Source organism: Hemiscyllium ocellatum, chromosome 22 (assembly GCF_020745735.1).
Source record: "Hemiscyllium ocellatum isolate sHemOce1 chromosome 22, sHemOce1.pat.X.cur, whole genome shotgun sequence".
Taxonomy (NCBI): Eukaryota; Metazoa; Chordata; class Chondrichthyes; order Orectolobiformes; family Hemiscylliidae; genus Hemiscyllium; species Hemiscyllium ocellatum.
This window is the reverse complement of record NC_083422.1, coordinates 4,209,536-4,230,350: the sequence shown is the minus strand read 5'-3', so window position 1 is coordinate 4,230,350 and position 20,815 is coordinate 4,209,536. Positions and strand designations below refer to the sequence as shown.

At 39.6% G+C, this 20,815-nt stretch overlaps 1 protein-coding gene across 3 annotated transcripts in view; it reads right to left on the bottom strand.

Moving 5' to 3' along the window:
* Positions 1 to 583: 583 nt before the first annotated feature.
* Positions 584 to 20,815, bottom strand: part of herc4 (HECT and RLD domain containing E3 ubiquitin protein ligase 4) — a 98,577-nt gene continuing 78,345 nt past the window's right edge. For 2 of the 3 annotated variants that reach the window (XM_060841847.1, XM_060841846.1), the window contains exons 21-24: positions 12,026 to 12,108; positions 10,161 to 10,344; positions 3,210 to 3,312; positions 584 to 3,083 (exon numbers count right to left, since the gene is read on the bottom strand). In XM_060841847.1, the coding sequence (XP_060697830.1) occupies positions 2,875 to 3,083; positions 3,210 to 3,312; positions 10,161 to 10,344; positions 12,026 to 12,108 (579 nt within the window). In that variant the 3' untranslated portion in view covers positions 584 to 2,874. Of the gene's footprint in view, positions 3,084 to 3,209; positions 3,313 to 10,160; positions 10,345 to 12,025; positions 12,109 to 20,815 lie in introns of those variants that run through there. The other variant, XR_009645863.1, reaches the window with a different exon arrangement.

The following is a 20,815-nucleotide window of genomic DNA, read 5'->3' as shown; positions in this document are numbered from 1 at the left end:
TTAAGCTTTATAACTAAGGTGATTTTTTGTTTTTGTATAAATTATATACCTCAACTAAGAGAGCTAATCCTCTCTCTTGGCTTCCTGTCCTTCCAGAATGTAAAGTCCCCTTAAAAGTCTCAGCCTTGGTCACTTTGCAGCCATGTTTCTCTAATGGTGTCAGGTCATGCATATTTTATTGTATTTCAGCTGACAATCCATTTTAAGGATGCTACATACATTCAGATAGTATACTCTTTTTAGAAACACTGGCCTTCTGCTACACAAATTTATTTATGCTTGCCTCTTTTTGCCATATAGCCCTGTTGCCTTGTTCTTGCTTGTTAATTTACCTCATTCCCCATCAGTCCCCTCATTATTTAAATTAAAGTTGTACAGCCTTGTTATACAATGTGCCAGAGCACTGGTCCCAGGATAGTTTAGAAGAACTAGTACGAGAACACTTACTACCTTCACCCAGAAGAAATTATGCTAATGAGGTAACTTCAGAATAACAAGCATTTGAGTCTTGTATGACAGCCATTAACCTTTCAGGTATTACAGAACAAGAAAATTCTATCACAGGACAATGTGCAATTACTTTTTATTCATAATACTCTATGCAAGCTTCCAAAAATAAACTAATGCATCTGCAATATATTTAAATGTTACTGTAGGGAAAGCAAAGCATAGTTTAAATTATTTTGCAGATCTTCAAACATAAAACAGCCACAAAGCAGATTTATTAATAAACAGTAGCAGTAAACAAAAACTGTTAAAGACACCTTGGAGCTTCTAATTATGGGTGACCCATCTGTTGGGGTAAAGATCAAAAGCAAGGATAAACAGGAAGAGATATTTCTAGGCTGTTCTCGTATATTCAGGACCCCTGTCAAATACTTGGTATTCTTTCTGATCATGAGCGTGTCCACAATTTTGGAAAGGAAAGGACTAAATGGAGACGTCTTAACAGAGAGCAATGTATTGGTTTAAGTCTGTGTCTATCATCAACATATCAAAAAATCAAAATGGCAACCACAAAAACACAGCATCCCCTTTATTGATCCCCAAACCCCAAATGCTACAAAATAGAATGGTAAATGAACATTGAGGCACTGAGATTTCTGGTTACAAAGTAACAAAATTGGAATCTATTTTTGGTACATTTATTGTAATAAAAATACTAAATGCTTAAAGGAAAGCAGCTTTTCACAAATTACTATACAAGTCTCAGGAATCAAATACAGAACCCCATGCATCGGCATATATTATGCTGCAAATTCTCAGCCAAACTGCTCAGCATTTCTCGTAACTCAGACTTAGCTGTGGAGATGCAATTCACTCTGATATCAAACTGCATAAAGCACATTTTTGGGAAAAGTGAACTACTCAAATTGGAAAACTGGGAGATTTCACAAGCAGAATATTTATATTTTGAGGTCTTCCAATATTACTTCTCACATTACATAGTATTATCTAATTCTTTGAAATCAGAGAACACGTCCATGCATGCAGCTACAACAATTCTCTCATATGCAAATACCTTATGTTCACAGGCATTAATGCTAAATACACATTGTATGGAAAGGCCCACTTCTAGCTCTTGATGCCACATTTTCACTAAAATCACAGCATTACAACAGGAAATTTAATGATTATATAATTATTTTCAGAGAAATACGCACAAGCTTAATTAAGGCATTTACTATCTTTACTGAAAAATGAAATCTTCAATTCAAGGTTGTAACATTTCTTTTATGGAGCAAGATAAAATTCAACAACTTTCCAAAAGTAACTAGAAAATAAGTTACAGAATATTGACATTTCAAAATCAAGCCAAGACACCCTATGAACAAATACGTTGCATTTTTTTAAATGGTAGAAATATTTTATTCTGTAATTCTACAAGACAGCAATGGCTATTGAAACAGTGCTAGTCACATAAGACTACTGGATCAGGTGACATTAAAGACACTAGAGTGTTGGCTTAGGTTTAAATCCAAAATTTTTTATCTTACGTCTGTATCTATTACAAAAATAATTTTAAGCTATTTCTTTACCCAGCAGCTCTGCCTTCTCCTAAAATTACCCCTTTGTTGTGATGGAGTCCTACAAAAATAATTCTAAGATTCAAAATTGTAATGCAAATTAATTTTATGGAAGAATAGAGGGTCCCTTTAAATTGTAATCTTAGTTTTTGATCCCTCCAGTTGTTTTGTGTCAAATTTCTAGGATTGTACTCATCTTTGACACTATATCTGTCACTTAATTTTGCATCTTGGCTAAGACTGATTCAAATTCCTTTGGCCAAGATTCTGTCTGTAATTTAACTTCGGGCCATAATTCAGTCACTATGTATATGATAATTTATAGCACTGAAAAGGTATGAACAAGGGGTTTAGAAGTAGACTTTGTTAACACATGCTGTTATGTACAGCATGCCAGTGCTGCCATATGTATATTATCTCAGTGTTTTGTCTACATACCAAAAAATGATTGTATTACAAAAATCTTAACACTATTTACCAACAATGTAATCGTACAGACAACTTAATTTACACTCGCCAACAAGTAATGAAAAGATTTTCGGTGAATTTCCCATGCATCTACTCTAGGCTCCCTATACCCTAGTTGACATTGTATCAATAAGGCAATGTATAAAGGACTCTTCTGATGTTATCACTGTAGATCATTTCACCCATAATCTGTAAATATAATTTTAATATGTAGCATCAAGTGTACATGATTCTATACAAGTTGCTAAAATTAACACACTGTAATTGTTCAGTTCAATTTCTCACAACACAGTATTTCTTGCTCAACGTGTAGTTTCCAAGGATGCTGCTTTTTACTGAACATAAAAAGCAAAAGATGTGTAATTAAGAGTTGCCAGTTTTACACCAAACTGAAGCCTTCATAGTGATCGATGGCTTTAACTAGCTTGGTCCTAAGGGTTTCTTTGTCAGTGTATTTTGGTAGATCCAAAAGATTAAAGCAGGTATGTGCAACTGGAAGATACTCATCCCCACCTCCAGTTGGCTGAATGATAAATTTTAGGCTCTTCATCCCAATAATTGGGATACGATCACTGCCAGTTAGAAACACTGCAAAATAGTTGCAAAAAAAAAAGTGTCATTTTCAGATTCAGTGAGCAGAGAAGGAAGATAAAAACACAAAATCACAAACAGGTAAGTTCCACAGTAAGTCAGATAGTTAGTTTGAAGACTTACACAGAAAACGCTTCTTCTTTTCCAAAGGCAGTTCATGGAATACCTCCCAGAATAATTTGATGGTAGGATGCTCGGCCCAGTATTCTCCTTTATATTCAGTATTCTATACAAAAAACATATAGCTGCTTATTTGCAAAACCAAGAAGTTTAGTTACAAACTGAATCAATTTGAAACAACTATTAGTTAAGAACAGAGAAGAAATAGACCTCAAGCCTATTCCATCACTTTTGATCATCATCATCAACTCAATGCAAATTTTCTGCCTTATTCCCCTAACCCTGCATATGGTTAGAATTTGTAAACCTATACATCTCTGTTTCGAATATACTCAATGATTGCTCCTCCAGTCCTCCGAGGTAAAGTTGTCCACGTATATAGGGTATATTGAATTACATATGGCTATAAGGTGGAGAGGCAAATGTGAGCACTGCAAATACTGGAGATCAGAGTCTAGATTAGAGTGGTGCTGGAAAAGCAAAGCTGGTCAGGCAGCATCTGAAGTGCAGGAAAATCGATGTTGAGGGCAAAAGCCCTTCATCAGGAATGTGCTCATAAGGTAGAGAGCACAATTATCATATGTAGAGAGATATCAAATGAAAATGAGTTGCCTGAGGAATTCCACACAGGCAGACAATCATTTATTTACACAACATCTTTCATATCACAGAATGCTCCAAAGTGCTTTATAACTAATGCAAAGACTTTGAATTGTTGAAATACAGGAAATACCATAGCCCATTTACATAGCAACATCTCAAAAAAACAGCACAAAAAAGTTACCAAATCATTTTTTTTCCCAAAAAGTGAATCATATTGGGATAAATTCTGGCCAGGATACTGGGCTCCATCACACTGAGGTGTGACTGAGGCCTTGTAGGAAGTTGTTCAGATCAGGGTTAAAGGTTGACCCTGAGGGCTGGATTGTGAAGAGAGGTACTTTAATTCTGAGATTCATCCCTTCAGAACACATGATAGATCTTCACATTTTTCAGTTTTGGAAAAAGATTCAGGAAGTTTCTTCAGTCACACAGAAAATATAATGAATGGGAACACAATTACAAGCTAGGATGTTGAAACAGTGACATTGTAATAGAAATATTCCATTGCATCTTCTGCTTTTGTCTTTCCAGTTGTTGGAGGACATGGGTTTGACTTGTAAAAGCTATAACCATAGTATTAAACATATAAAAAGATTATAGATAGATTAACTGCAAATAGATTTACAGCAAAATAAACATTTAAGAATCAGAAAGCAGTTTAATGTCATAATACTGACAGAGTGGCATGATCAATTTTTTTTTCAAACAATATAAAAACTGTCTTGTTTAGCGTTTCAAGAGTCAGTTTCTCCAATGGCACTGTGATAAGAATGTAAAACAAGATTATGCTGCAGAACTATTAATATCAAAAGACTGCATATTTGGATGGTCTGCTATGACTGAAATTGGCCTGGTACACAAATCTAAATTTTGCAATTTGTTGTTTTGCTACCAAAAAATAGCTGCAGAATGCAAACATTTCCTTCATCCCAAAACTAAAAGGAGGGACAAAGACTGAAGTCTCCACCTCTTTCTCCAGCTATAACTTCTACTCTGGAAACACACCTGAAGTTCAGCCAGATGATTTGCATCCTTGCTCTTGTATTTGAAACCCCTGCAAGGTAATCAACAGTCTACGTATCTACTTCATTACCAGATAATCTCTATGAGGTCCTTGCTCCAAGGGGAACAATCCCAGTCAATCCAGGCTTTCCTCATAGCTCATACCCTCCAGCTCATTCAGCATCGGGTAAATCTCTTCTGCATCATCTCGGATACAATCACATTTTTCCTGTAATGTAGTAACCACTAGCAGCGTTTTGTACAGATTCAACATAACTTCTCTCCTCTTTTATTTTATGCTTTGGCCAATAAAAAGGCAAATATCCCTTTTTTTAAAAATCTAATCTAATCTAATCTAATCTAAACCCTCTAATCTACCTTCAAGGGTCCTTGAATATGAATAACTAGTTCTCTCTAATTTTCATGATTTTCCTAGGTCCTATCATGTTGTGGTCCATTGTCTTGTTAGCTCTCCCAAGTACATTTCCTCACACTCTTCCGGATTGAATTCTATTTGCCACTGAATTGCCAACATGACCAATCCATTGATGTACTCCTGCATCAGTCTCACTATTTCACAGAATCTCTAGCGTGGAAGCAGGCCATTCGGTCTATTGAGTCCACACCAACCATCTAAAGAGTATCCCATCCCAGATCCATACCCCCTACCCTATCCTAGTAACCCTGATCCACCTAGCTTGCACATCCCTGGACACCGTGGGCAATTTAGCATAGCCAATCCACCTAACCTGCACAATGCTGGATTGTGGGAGGAAACCAGATCACCCAGAGGAAATTCACATAGACATGGGGAGAATGTGCAAACTCAATACAGGATGGAATTGAACTTGGGTCCCTAATGCTGAGAGTCAGCAGTGCTAACCACTGAGCCATAATGCCACTCATCCCTACCAATTTGTGTACATCTACAAACATCTTGATCATACCCTCTACATTTAAGTACAAATCATTGATTTACACCACAGAAAGTCCCCTAACACCAAACCACATGGAACTCTGTCAGTCACAGAAACATACTTCTATCATCCACCTCTATTTCCAGCCTCTCAACTATTTTCGGATCCAATGTGACACTGTGAACCCAAGGATCCACACGTTCTTTTTTGACCAGTCTGCCATCAGGGATTTTATCAAAAGTCTTGCTAAAATCCATTTAAACCACAAGAAATGCAGTGCCCTTGTCATTATACTTGGTTATTTGCTCAAAAAATCATATCTGTCAAACACAACCTTCCATTAACAATTCCATGCTATCTCCAAGTAATCAGCTTCTCCAACTGCAAATAAATTCTGCCCCTCAAATTCTAATAACTTCCTCACCATCGAGTTAGACTGACAGGCCTGGAATTTGCTTGGGGGCTTAGATAGGTGCAAGTGAGGACTGCAGATGCTGGAGATTAGAGTGTGGTGCTGGAAAAACACAGGTCAGGCAGCATCTGAGGAGCAGGAGGATCAACGTTTTAGGCAAAACCCAATACTCTTGTGTTTGTCTCTTTTGTGCTTTTCACTCCTACACGTGACCTCATTTGATGATCCTTCCAAAATATCGACTCTCCTCATAATTGTTTCCTTGATCAATACTGTGACTCCACCTCCCCTTCTATTCCCCTCTACCTCATCTGAATACACTATAATAGTTGCCGATCCATTTAACAACCCAACCTCCTCTCTCATGAACTAAATACTACATTCTACATGTTAGGACCACAATTTTCTAGGGGATGTTGCTCAGATTATTTATTACACCTGCCTCAGAACATATTACCAGATCCAAAACAGCTTTATCCCTGGTTGGATCCACCACATATTGGTCTCGGTTTGTTCTTAACAATATGAATTCTTCCTCTACCAGACTATCCCAATCTACAAGAAGATTAAAGTCATCCATGATTTATGTACAGACTTTTTACATGCCCTCATTATCTACTGATGCATTCTCTGACTACCATACAGCTGTTAGGGGTTGAAAGACTTCTCCTGACAGTGTCTTCACTTTCTATTTCTTATGTCCACCCATTTGGATTCTACATTTTCTGATTCAAGATCATTTCTTGCTATCGTACTTACTTCATCCCATGCCAGTAATGCTACCAAATCACCTACTCCTTCCGTCTCTCATGCCCCTGAATATTTAGTTCCCAGCTTTGATCCCTGGCAACCATGTTTCTGTAATGGCTATGAGATCACATCTGTAACGTAGGGTTAACACATAATTAATCTGTTGTGCTCCAAGTACTATTTGCATTGATGTAAAGGGCTGTTAATTTTGTCTTTTTACAATTTTATTTTCCAATTTTTGACCCTATTTACTGTTTTTCTATGTTTGTACACTGTCCCTTATTGTCCCACTCTGGGTATTATTATCTAAATAGCTGTTCTGTGATACTATATTTGTTTTCTTCGAATGCCTACATTTTCCCCTGCCAAACAGTTTCTCTCCCCTGCTATTAATTTAGGTCTTTCTCTACAGACCTAATTATTTGATTTGCTCAGACACTGGTTCCAGCAGGGTTCAGCTCCCTTCTACCCTGTTCTGGTCAATGTCATACAAACTGTAACACATTCCACACACACCAATTTTCAAGCCACACAATTTACTCCTTTGGCTTCATTTACCCTACGCCAGTTTGCCTGTGGCTCACATGGCAACCCAAAGATCATCTTGAAGGCTCTGCTTTTTAATTTGGCATTTAATTGTTCAAAGTCTTTCAGCAAAATCTCACTTCCAGTTCAGCCACCGGTGCTGGTACCAAATGGTATATGGAACTTTGAGATCTCTGCGCTCCTCTGGCTCTCCAATTCTCATTACTCCACCATTGTGGTCATACTTTCAGCTGGTATTGCACTAAACTCCTTTGCCTTGATCTTCTCCTTTAAGAACAGAAACAGAAAGACTGCCCATAAATGTGAATTGTTGACCAGGATTTTGGTTGCGTGTCCCGATATCTCTCTCTCTGTCGGCGCCAAAAGTATTTTTTATTTATAATATTCTTAAGTGTATTTAAAAATTTTGCTCCATTAGATGAATTTGATATCTTTTTACAGTATAAGTATTTTATATTCACAGCAAGGTGTTGCTGTTGAAGATGGCTTGTTACAAGAATACAATAACTGGAAGCATGAGTAAAGCAATAGCTTGGCCCCTAATGAAGTCACAGATGGGACCAGTTAGTGTGTGGTATCTTAATGCAAGAGGTCGAAGATATTGTCAGTCAGATGCATGATGGCGCCAACGACCACAGCCATCAGATGGTGATCAATCAGATCAATTTAAAGATACCAGTGGTGTAGAATAGGTCCAGGCTTCTTGAGTAGACTTCATCAGCAGCAGAATAGATTGTGTTTTAAGCACCACCTGGTACAGACCGAGAATTCCTTTTAAAGTTAAGATATTTTATCATGAGGTATATCTTTCTCAATTCATTCACGGTCATGGGCGTCAGTGGCAAGGCCAGCATTTATTGCCCATCCTTAATTATCCTTGAAAAAATAACTTTCCTACCTTGAACTGCAGTCCATGAGGTGCAGTAAAAAGAAAGCTCCAGGAATTTGACCAGCCACAGTAAGGGAACTGTGAAATAATTCTAAGTTGGGTGGTTTTGTGGTCTAATGAGGAAATACAAACAGTGGTACTAGCATGCAACTGCTGCTCTTTTATTACTGGGTGGCAAAGGTTGCAGCTTTGGAATGTACTACCAAAGGAGCCTTGGCAAACTGCTGCACTGTAGAACATACACATGGCCTGTTGGATGGGGTACCAATCAAATGGGCTGCTTTATCTTGGATGGTGTCAAGCTTCAAGTGTTGTTGGAACCACATTTCCAGGCAAATAGGGAGTATTCCACCACTCATGATTTGTAATTTGTTGATGATGGACAGACATAGGCAACAGAAGGTGTTAATCGCCATAGAATTCCTCACCGCTGACCTGCTCTTGCATATGGCAGGTTCAGCTGTTGGTCAATTGCAATCACTACCATGTTGAGAGCGGTGAACTGGTGGGAGAGGATTAGATTTCCTTTTGTTTGAGATGGTCATTGCCTGGCACGTGCAGCTTTAATGTTACTTGTCATTAACAGACCAAACTTTGGCCCCACCCCTACCAGCGTTCCAGAGGGACCATTCCTTCCTCAACTCCTTTGTCAAATCCACGCCACCCCCCCACACCCAGCTCACCCCAGCACCTTCCCCTGCTACAGCAGGTAGTGCAAAACCTGCATCCACATCTCCCCCCTCACATCCATTCAAGGCCCCAAAGGATCTTTCCACATCCAACAGAAAGCTACCTGTACTTCTAAGCACGTTACCTACTTTATCCATTGCACCCGATGTGGTCTCCGCTACATCAAGGAGACAGAATGCCAACTTGAGGATCATATCAGAAAACATCTCTGGGACACCCCCATAAACCAACCAATGCCACCATCACGTGGCTGAACATTTTAACTCCCCCCTCCCACTCCACCAAGGACATGCAGGCCATAAGCCTCCTCCATTGCCAAATCCTTTCTACTTGACGCCGGGAAGAACTCATCTTCACCTTAGGACCCTGCAACCAGGTGGGATCATTGTGGATTTCCCCTGCCCCCACCTTATCCCAGTCCCAAGTCTCCAACTCGGCACCGCTCCCTTGACCGGTCCTACTTGTCCATCTTCCTTCCTACCCATCTGTTCCACCCTCCTCTCCGACGTATCGCCTTTACCCCCACCTCCGTCCACCTTTTGCACTCTCAGCTACGTTCTCCCCAGCCCCATCTCCTCACACCCAAGGCTCCCAGCCTCATTCCTTATGAGCGACTCCTGCGTGAAACATTGATTCTCCTGCTCTTCGGATGCTGCCTGATCTCCTGTGCTTTTCCAGCACCACACTCTCGACACTGTCCAAATCTTGGCAGCTATGGAAATGGCTGTTCAAGGAATTGCAAATGATGCTTAACATGGTGTATCAATTAACTTCTCACATCTGGTCTTACTTTGGAGGCAAGGTTACTGAAAACGATGAGTGGGCCTACGAGACTACCCTGATGAAGACTGGCAGTGATGTTCTAGTGTTGAGATGACTGACTTCCACCAACAACAACAACAATCTTTGTGCTATTTCAAACACATGTTGTGGATATTAGCAATTGCCAAGCATTACACATTTAGCATTTACACATTAGATAAAAAGCAGAGATGCTATTTGGTAGTACTACACTTATTCAAAGTTGGAATTTTATTCGAATAGTACTGAGTAAATCTGGTACATTCCTCACCAAATTTTCACTGGAAAATTACAAACGTTTGCCACTGAGCAAACGTGCTTTTTTATGGAATGGTCATACTCACCTTTTCCCATTCCTTCCAGTCGTAATTTGCATTTCCAATCACCATCGCCTGTAATTCATTAGGCTGAAAGAGCTGAAGTACCTTTCCACCACACACTTTGTGAAAACCTTCATAGAAACCGTCAAATAAAGGAGCAATCGATTTGTTGAACACATAGTCCACATATGCATCCACAAATTCCTGTCTGAAAGCATACAAGCAACATTTCTTAAAGTGGCTTATGTATAAATGCTGTCAGTAGTGTCTGCATTTATCTATGTAAGCAGACTATTTCTCTTTTCATGAAGAAGCTTTCAAAGATCTCAATTCAAATTTTAATTTTGAGCCCAATGGACTTGTAAAACTGTGCAATATGTATTGTTGTGAAAACATTTAAAGAATAGGTGAGATGTTAGACTGCCTAGTGGCTGCAAACTTCATAACTGCATATTTGAATCTCTACCTGCCAAAGTTTTAGTGGCAAACAGATGATGATGGTATCATCTCTTTCCTATTACAAATGATTGCCACTAGATTTTCTTTAAAATCTGAACCAGTTTGTGTCAGTGCTCAGCAGTAGTGATCCCATTTCTGGAAAGAAAGATTTGGTCCAGATCATCTGATCATCATTGAAAAGATCCCACTGATGGTTTGGACATGTTCCTTTGCCTAAAGGAATGGTTACTTTGTATGAATATACAGGTACCTTCTAGCAATTATAAATGAACTACACGGTGAGCCCAATTGATAACGCACAAATTGGCTGATTGCGTAATTATCAAAAAATGTTACCCAAACACAGAATAAACTCAAATGTTAGACATTAGATTGAGTTTTACAAGCAAGAGTTGGTTGACTATGGGCAGTTCCCTGCTCATTCCAAATAGCTGAAGGAATGTGCTGCTTGATACAATCTGCCGCCAGTTGTTGGAATGAACAACCTACAGATCTGGTATCACACTGGCACTAAAATTCTCAGACATTGTTCTTTTGCATGGCAATCCAGATATGTTTATGTCTAATGAAGCATCCTATTAATGGAAAACACCACTTGTGTGGCTGTTATTGTATAGTAGCTCAAATGTTTGAGATATGCCCTGGTGCCTTCACCTGGGCAACATCTCAAGTAGTCAGATTTGCCTTCCTCATGAAGAATAAATTGTCATTCAGTTTGTAATTTGGCACTCTTGAGTCTGTCCTGAAAGTGAAAGATGAAAAGCTTTATCTGCATGTCTTTTTTTCCAGCAGTACTCAAAATCTGTGCTTCCAAGGGATTATTGGACTTAAAATGACCTATTTAAGAACATAGCAAACACATATTGCATAATTTCAATTTTAACTAGCAGACACTTTGAAGTAACCAACTTTGAATTAAAGGTAGATTTTATTTTCAATTACTTGAGCTAATTGGAAGAGATGGGATGCTTTGAGAGCCAGCTCAAAAAATTCAAAGGCTTACGATGGATCACTGAGAAATAAAGGCAAACGTAGAGAATAGTGTCCTGATTAGCTCAGGGGAAGAGTTCTTATACTCCTTTTAAACAACATTAAGTGCACTACTCACTCACTCTCTTAAACATCCCCAGAATATAGTACACTTGTCTCCTGACGATACGTAAATTTCCAAGGGCAAGTAAGAATGCAGTGAAATAAAACATTTATCATTTGCCTTTCCCTATCATTTGAATACATTTAAAACTGATACAATCCATAATAAAAATTAGTAAAATTGAATAGCCAAATATCAACACATTATTTTAGTGACTGCTTACATTTATACAATTATTGTAATTAACAGAACATTTGTGAACAAGATGAAGTTTTTACAAAAGTACTGGGGCTTTAGCTTGTAGTTTTCTGCAGTGTATCTGAACAAGTCACCTTACCTGTTATATTTAGTGACAGGAATATTGGCACCATCTGGAACCAACTCTTTAACTTCAGTTACATCAAATTTTTCTACTGCAATCTGTTTAATTAGATGGAAAATTGCATGCAGTAAGTTGCCAACACAAATTTTAAATAGTTACTAAACCATTGTGCTCAGTTGTCAGAAAAAATACGAATTCTACCCTATGCTGTATAGAATACTCATAAGCAAGGAGAGACCAGGATGTCTCTTCTGGAATTATCAATCATGGTTTCTATTTTTAACATTTTTATTTTAATTTCAGATTTCCAGTTTCTCCTCCGTTTTATTCATATTGTTGCATGGCTGACATCTTGTAAAAAACAGAAAAGCACATTGATGTCACAATAAAAACTGAAAAGCAATGCAACATTATGTGAATAACCTTTATATGTACCAAGAAAGTGCCAACCACGTGAAATACAAATGAACAGTTTCAGAAAATTGCAGTTCCAGAATGAAAATTTGGAAACTCAACAAATCATGGAGTCCTACAAATGGCAGAAAATCTGAGTCCCAAATACCATGGTGCTCTAATGCAAAAAAAATAGCCTGTCCTACTCATCAAAATAAATTACTACAGAAATATGAGACATAAAAAGGGTACCAGGAAAATCAATATGGCTGCTGCCAAGTTATTGTCTGAACTGTCTGCCATGACAATGCATACTGGCTCACAGGTGACATTACCATCTTTCCCTGTCATCAGGTAATGTCTCCCAAATCAAAAAACAATGTTTAGGGTCATCATGTTATGATTGCAAGCAATCTTGAAGCACAGCTTTGGGTAACGTGATGTTTGATGACTGATTATCTTGCCATACAGAAAATCGTTGAGTATGTAATACTCCCCTATCCTTTGAATGTGCTCCAGCCAGCATATTTGTGTCTGCTTGGTCAGTGCTCATATGTTTGGAAGTTTTGCCATTGACTTATTTGGCATAGTTGTTATTTGGACCTTCCATGAAATGGCCAGAATGAGTTTTCAACAGCGAAAAAAATTGTTGAACTTCCTTGAGGACATGGCTGCTGCTTGTCATTTACGCTGAAAATCCAGGCCTCATAAACCAGTAGTAAAAAATGAGGTCTGCAGATGCTGGAGATCACAGCTGAAAATGTGTTGCTGGTCAAAGCACAGCAGGCCAGGCAGCATCTCAGGAATAGGGAATTCGACGTTTCGAGCCCGATGAAGGGCTTATGCTCGAAACGTCGAATTCCCTATTCCTGAGATGCTGCCTGGCCTGCTGTGCTTTGACCAGCAACACATTTTCAGCTCATAAACCAGTAGCTCAGTCCTACGAATCAGCTTAATGTTACTCCATATGCAAGACTCTTTACCTTTGTTGAGCTCACTAAAACACTCAACACTGTTAGGACAACTAAAGTATTGTGTGCAGTTCTGGAATCCACATTATAGGAGGGATATGACTGCACTGGAGAAGGTATACAGACTTACTAGGACATTGCCCGGGCTGGAGAGTTTCAGTTATGAAGATAGATTGATGAACTGGGGCTGTTTTTGTTGGAGCAGAGATGACTGAGGGGGGACATAATTGAAATGTATAAAATTATGAGAGGCATAGATTTAAGGCAAGGGATAGGGGATTTACAGGGGATATAAGGAATTTGTTTTGCTCACTCAGAGGTAAAATACCGGAACTCACTTCACTCAGACTGTGGTACAGACAGAAACCCTCATAACATTTTAGCATTTAAATGTGCACTTGTGATGCCTAGATACAGAAAGCTGTGGGCCACGTGCTGGAAAATGGGATTAAAATTTTGACTGACACACAGACTTAATAGGCTGAAGGATCTTTTACTTGCTGTAAATTTGAGTGATTCTACAACAATTTTGAAGAAAATTAGCTATTCAGCAAAACTTCAATTTTGTTCGAATTTGTTCATCAGTATCACTGGCCAGGGAAGTATTTATTGCTCACCCCTAATTGCCCTTGAGAAGAATACTAGGTTGTGCAATGTTTGTGAAGGTTTGTAGCCCAGGCTGAGGTTTAGGGTGTAGGTTTGCTCACTGAGCTGTAGGTTTGATATCCAGACGTTTCATTACCTGGCTAGGTATCATCATCAGTGGCGACCTCCAAGTGAAGTGAAGCTGTTGGCTCCTGCTTTCTATTTATAGGTTTGTCCTGGATGGGGTTCCTGCAGTTTGTGATGTCATTTCCTGTTCGTTTTCTGAGGGGTTGATAGATGGTATCTAGATCTATGTGTTTGTTTATGGCGTTGTGGTTGGAGCGCCAGGCCTCTAGGAATTCTCTGGTATGTCTTTGCTTAGCCTGTCCCAAGATAGATGTGCTGTCCCAGTCGAAATGGTGTTTTTCTTTCATCCGTGTATAGGGCTACGAGGGAGAGACGGTCATGTCTTTTTGTGACTAGCTGGTATTCGTGTATCCTGATGGCTAACTTTCTTCCTGTTTGTCCTACATAGTGTTTGTGGCAGTCCTTGCATGGAATATTGTAGATGACGTTGATTTTGTCCATGGGTTGTACTGCGTCTTTTAAGTTTGTTAGTTTTTGTTTGAAACTGTTGGCGGGTTTGTGTGCTACTAGGATTCCGAGGGGTCTTAGTAGTCAGGCTGTCATTTCTGAGACTTCTTTGATGTATGGTAAGGTGGTTAAGGTTTCTGGCTGTGTTAGGTCTGCTTGTCGTGGTTTGTTCCTGAGGAATCTGCGGACTGTTTTTTTTGAGTATCCGTTCTTCTTGAATACGTTTTATCGGTGGTTCTCCTCAAGTTCTGACACAGCTTCGTTTGTGTGTGTTGGGATAGTTGCTGGTGTAGTTAAGTATTTGGTCAGTGTTTGTCGGTTTTCGGTAAGCAAGTTCCCACACCTCCCCCCTCACTTCCCTCCAAGGCCTCAAGGGATCCTTCCATATTCGTCACAAATTCACCTGCACCTCCACACACCATTTACTGCATCCGCTGCACCCGACATGACCTCCTCTACATTGGGGAGACAGGCCGCCTACTTGTGGAACATTTCAGATAACACCTCTGGGACACCCGCACCAACCAACTCAACCACCCTGTGGCTGAACACTAACTCCCCCTCCCACTTCGCCAAGGACATCCATCGGCAGACCATGGCAACACTACATGGAGGAAGAGCGCCTCATCTTCCGCCTAGGAACCCTCCAACCACAAGGGATGAATGCAGATTTCTCCAGCTTCCTCATTTCTTCTCCCCTCACCTCATCTCAGTCCCAACAGACTCAGCACCACCTTCTTCCTGCAAGCTTCTTCCCGACCTCTCCACCCCCACTCCCTCTCCGGCCTATCACCCTCACTTCCACACTGTAAGTAATCTAAAACCTCCTTCCACCTGTCGCATTCCCAACGCCCTCTCCCAAGTCCCTCCTCCCTATCTTTTATCTTAGCCTGCTTGGCACACCCTCCTCGTTCCTGAAGTACGGGCTTATGCCCGAAACGTCGATTCTCCTGCTCCTTGGATGCTGCCTGATCTGCTGCGCTTTTCTACCAACACATTTTTCACCCCTCAAAGATCAGCAAGGCAACTTTTGTGTGGAGCCACAGGAGATGGGGGAAACATGAAACGAGTATTTTGCATCAGTATTTACTGTGGGAAAAAATATGGAAGATAATAGAATGTAGGGAAATAAATGGTGACATCTTGAAAAATGTCCATATTACAGAGGAGGAAGTGCTGGACGTCTTGAAATGCTTAAAAATGGATAAATCCCAAGGACCTGATCAGGTGTACCCAAGAACACTGAGAAGCTAGGGAAGTCCGTCTTTCTGTTCCAATTACTAATTGATAGCTATTTCCAGGATATTATTTATATCTTGTATAGTGAGGATGGAGACAAAGTTTCAGTTCAATTCATCTGCCAGCTCCTTTTTTGCAATTATTAATTCCTTAGGCTCATTTTCATTTTAACTCGAAGCTGCGGAAACTTTATTATATACTTTATACTTTTAGCTAGTTATTCCCATACCCTAAATTTTGCCCCTTAGTTAAGCCTTTGGTTATTTGCTTTTTATATCGTCTGCCACACATCTTTGCACAATTATAAACTTTTTTTCCTCAAGTTCCATTAAAACATTTTCATCTAGTCTACTTTTGCCCATCTGATTCTTCTAGTTTACATGCAGGTTAAAATCCCCCATGATAATAGCTGTACATGTTTCCAATATTTCTTAATATTCTGAAGGGTCACCAGACCTAAAATTTTAATTCTGCTTTCTCTCAATAGATGCAATTTTTTCCAGTAATTTCTGTTCTAGTTTGTGTTTCCAACATATCTTTTTTGATACTTCACCCTGCTGTGTGGTGACTTTGAAGAGGCCCACACTACACTTCCACAAGTGGCTTCGTGCCTTTATCATTCCTCCACTCTACCTAAGCTGTTTTGATATTCTGGTTTATTTGTATAATGGCAATATCATTTTTTCATCAACACAGCCTTCCCTTGACCTTTTCTTAGCTTATTTGGTACTCTGAAGTTACATATACATTTTGATATCCTGCAGCTAAGTTTCATTAACAGCCATTAGATCATACTTGTTTAATCTCAATTTTCACTCAGTTAATATGTTGTGTTTTGAAAGCAATGGACATTTTGTCCTTTTGTTATACTTGTAACTAGATCTGTCCTTTGTCCATTCCTGCCCTGGTCAGTTTATCATTTCCTATAGTAATACCATGCTTTCTTTTCTTGTCTGTGTGCTAGAATTTACACATCTTCCCAAATTTGAATCCTTGTCCCCACTGTTTAGTTTAAAACCATTTCTATCTCCTTAAGTTACGTGCGGCAGGCTACACATTCCACAATATTTGTACTCCACAAACTGAAACCTACATCTCCAAAGTCTATAAGCCATGCATTACTTTCTCCAATTTGATTCACCCTGTGCCAACTTGCTTTGAGGATTTGCTTCTTTATTTGGTGCCTAGTTCCTCATACTAACAGTGCAAAATCTTTTTCTTTGCATTCCTCTATCATTGGTGTTTGAACCATGACCCTTGCCCTGGGCATGGGTGGGGGAATTGGGCAGGATTAGGGTGTTGAGAAGACTGTACTCTGATCCTTGGATTCTGCTCTCAGATAGGAAATGCCAGACTCAATCACCAATTTGTGCTTAACACTGCTCCCAACTGCTGCTGCGCTGCTACCAGGTAGATACATGATTTCCAATAGCCCTTTCACACTGAATTGTTTTTCAAGATACCTCTTTGATATTCTTACCAGTGTACATATATCCTCATCTCATTTCTAAGCATCACTATGAACAATTTAATGTGTTATATACCTTCCTCCTCCAATGAGGCTTACTCATTCATCTTCTCCGTGTTTCAATCCTGTTGACTTTTATCTTTTTAAAATGCTCATGAAAACATACAATTCATATCATTCACATTTCTTTTATTCACAATTCTTTTTGCCTTTCTAAGTTCCTTCCCATCAGATCCTTCCATGTACCAAATACTTCTGGCAGGCTAAGTGATAAGCTGTTATTCGCTTACCTGTTTAATTTGACTGTTCACATACCTCACTTTTTATCTTTCCATTTATAAAAGGAACAGAAACTTTAAACTCTTCTTTTTGATTTTAAGCAATATATTTACTTAGTACTCACCTAACTCTCGATTTCCCACGATTGATTTATTGATGAGTTACTTTTACTGCTGTTTATTCAGGCCACTTCTGTGGCTCTTCATTATATTTGAGTATTCTTACACCCAACCTAATTATTTTGTGGTCACCATTTTCCAAATGGACTACTATTTTGATCAGTTACTTCATCTGCTTTGTCACCTAGGACTAAGTCAAGCAATGCTCATTTATTGTTTGAGAAACAAACAAATGCAAGCAGCAGACTAGGCATATGCTGAAAAACCTTTCAAATTTTGTCCACACACATTAACTTCGTTCCAGTCTTTTTTGCAACATTTAATATAATCCAAAATGACCCAACTTGTTTAAGCTCATCTTTGAACTCCACAGATTTCCCATTCCTTGACTCTTTTTTATTCACTTGAGGACATGGGTGTCACTGACTGGGCCAGCATTTATTTTCCATCCCTAGTTCCATCCCTAAAAAGGTGTTGCTGCATTTCTTAGAATGCAGCAGTCCATATGCTGTCATACTGAATGGTGGGATTTCACACAGACAAAAAACAGTACTATTTTCATTCTCTTTCCGAGTGTTAGAACATAGAACAATACAGTGCAGAACAGGCCCTTCAGCCCTCGATGTTGCACCGACCCGTGAACTATTCTCAGCTCGCACCCCCCCCCCCCCCCCCCCCCCCCCCGCCGCGTACAAGCTGACGTCATCATCCTAGGAAAAAGACTTTCATTGTCTACTCTACCTAATCCTCTGATCATCTTGTATGTCTCTATTAAATTCCCTCTTAGCCTTCTTCTTGCCAATGACAACAGACCCAAGTCTCTCAGCCTTTCCCCATAAGACATTCCCTCTAGACCAGGCAAATTCCTGGTAAATCTCCTCTGCACCTTTTCCAATGCTTCCACATCCAGAACTATACACAATATTCCACGTGAGGCCACACCAGCATTTTGTATATTTGTAGCATGGTATTGCGGCTCCGGAACTCAATCCCTCTACGAATGAAACCTAACACACCGTATATGTCTTCTTAACAGCACTATCAACCTGGGTGGCAACTTTCAGGGATCTATGTACATGGATTCCAAGATTCCTCTGCACATCCACACTACCAAGAATCTTTTCAATGACCCAGTACTCTGCCTTCCTGTTATTCTTCCCAAAGTGCATTACCTCATATTTAGCTGCATTGAACTCCATTTGCCACCTCAGCCCAATTCTGCAGTTTATCCAGGTCCCCCTGTAACATTCTTCAAAACTGTCTACTAATCCAACAACTTTAGTGTCATCTGCAAATTTACTAACCCATCCACTTATGCCTGTGTCTAAGTCATTTGTAAAAATGACAAACAAATGACGGTCCCAAAACAGATCCTTGTGGTACACCACTAGTAACCAGACTCCAGGCTGAATATTTTCCATCAACCCCCACATGCTGCCTTCAGAAAGCCAGTTTCTAATTCAAACTGCTAAATCACCCTCAATTCCATGCCTCTGCATTTTCTCCAACAGCCTATCGTGTGGAACCTTATCAAAGGCTTTACTGAAGTCCATGTATACCATGTCAACTGCCCTATCCTCACCTACATGCTTGGTCACCTTCTTAAAAACTCAATGAGGTTTTTGAGACACGACCTGCCCTTGACGAAACTATGTTGACTATCTAAAATCAAATTGTTGCTTGCTAGATTATTATAAACCTAATCTCTTATAATCGTTTCCAAAACCTTTCCAACAACAGAAGTGAGGCTCACTGGTCTATAATTACCTGGGTCATCTCTACTGCCCTTCTAGAACAAGGGCACAACACTTCTGGAACAAGGGCACAACACTTCTGGAACAAGGGCACAACACTTCTGGAACAAGGGCACAACACTTCTGGAACAAGGGCACAACACTTCTGGAACAAGGGCAATCCTCCAGTCCTCTGGTACTAAACCTGTAGACAATGATGACTCAAATATCAAAGCCAAAGGTTCTGCTATCTCCACCCCAGCTTCCCAGACAATCCTTCGATAAATCCCATCTGGCCCAGGGTACTGATCTACTTTCACTCCTTCTAGAATTGATAACACCTGTTCGTAACTAACCTCGATCCTTTCTAGAGTAATATCTCATACCTCATTCTTCTCCTCTACAATATTCTCCTTTTCCTGAGTGAAAACCGATGAGAAATGTTTGTTTAGCACCTCTCCGAACTCCACAGGGTCCAGACTGGGACTCAACTTCCCACTTCTGTCTTTGACTGGCCTTATTCCTACCCTAGCCATTCTTTTATTCCTCACCCACCTATAGAAAGCTTCAGGATTCTCCTTTATTCTATTGCTAAAGACTGCTCGTGTCATCTCCATGTAAAATTCTTTATTGCCTCCCCACCAGTTTTTGGTTGAGGAATTTTAAATATATGTTCAAAAACATATCATACCTCTCCTGCATCACATCCTCTACAATTTCTAACTGCCTAATTCTGTGTTCAATTTTTTGAATATTCAGGTACATATGATTCAACGAACAAGGAACAAAGAACAATACAGCATGGGAACAAATCCTTTGGCCCTCCAAGCCTGTATCGACAAGCCTGTACCAAAACTGTCTTCACTTACAGGATCTGTATCCCTCTATTCCCTTCTTATTCATATATTCGTGCAGGTGCTTCTTTAATGCTTCTACTATGTCTGCTTCCACCATCTCCTCTGGCAGCACATTCCAGGCACTCACCACCATTTGTGTGAAAACCTTTCCTCACATATCTCTTTCAATGCACCTCCTCACCATCTCCCTTGAACCTGTGCCTCTTAGTAATTGACCCCTCCACCCTGGGACAAAGCTTCATACTTTTCACTTGATACACACCATTCACAATCTTATAAACTTCTATTAAATCACCCTTCAACCGCTTGTGTTCCCATTGTGAAAACAAATCTAGTCTATCCAGCCTTTCTTAATAACTAAAATTCCCTACACCAAGCAACATCCTGGTAAACCTTTTCTTTACCCTCTCCAAAGCACCCACATCCTTCTGGTAGCGTGGTGACCGGAACTGAACGCAATCCTGATTGTACGTTTTTGGCTTCATTGACTCATATGCTCTTTTCTGATTTACTTATTGAATTTTGATTTTCTTCCTTCCTCTACATTATTGTATATAATTTGAAAAA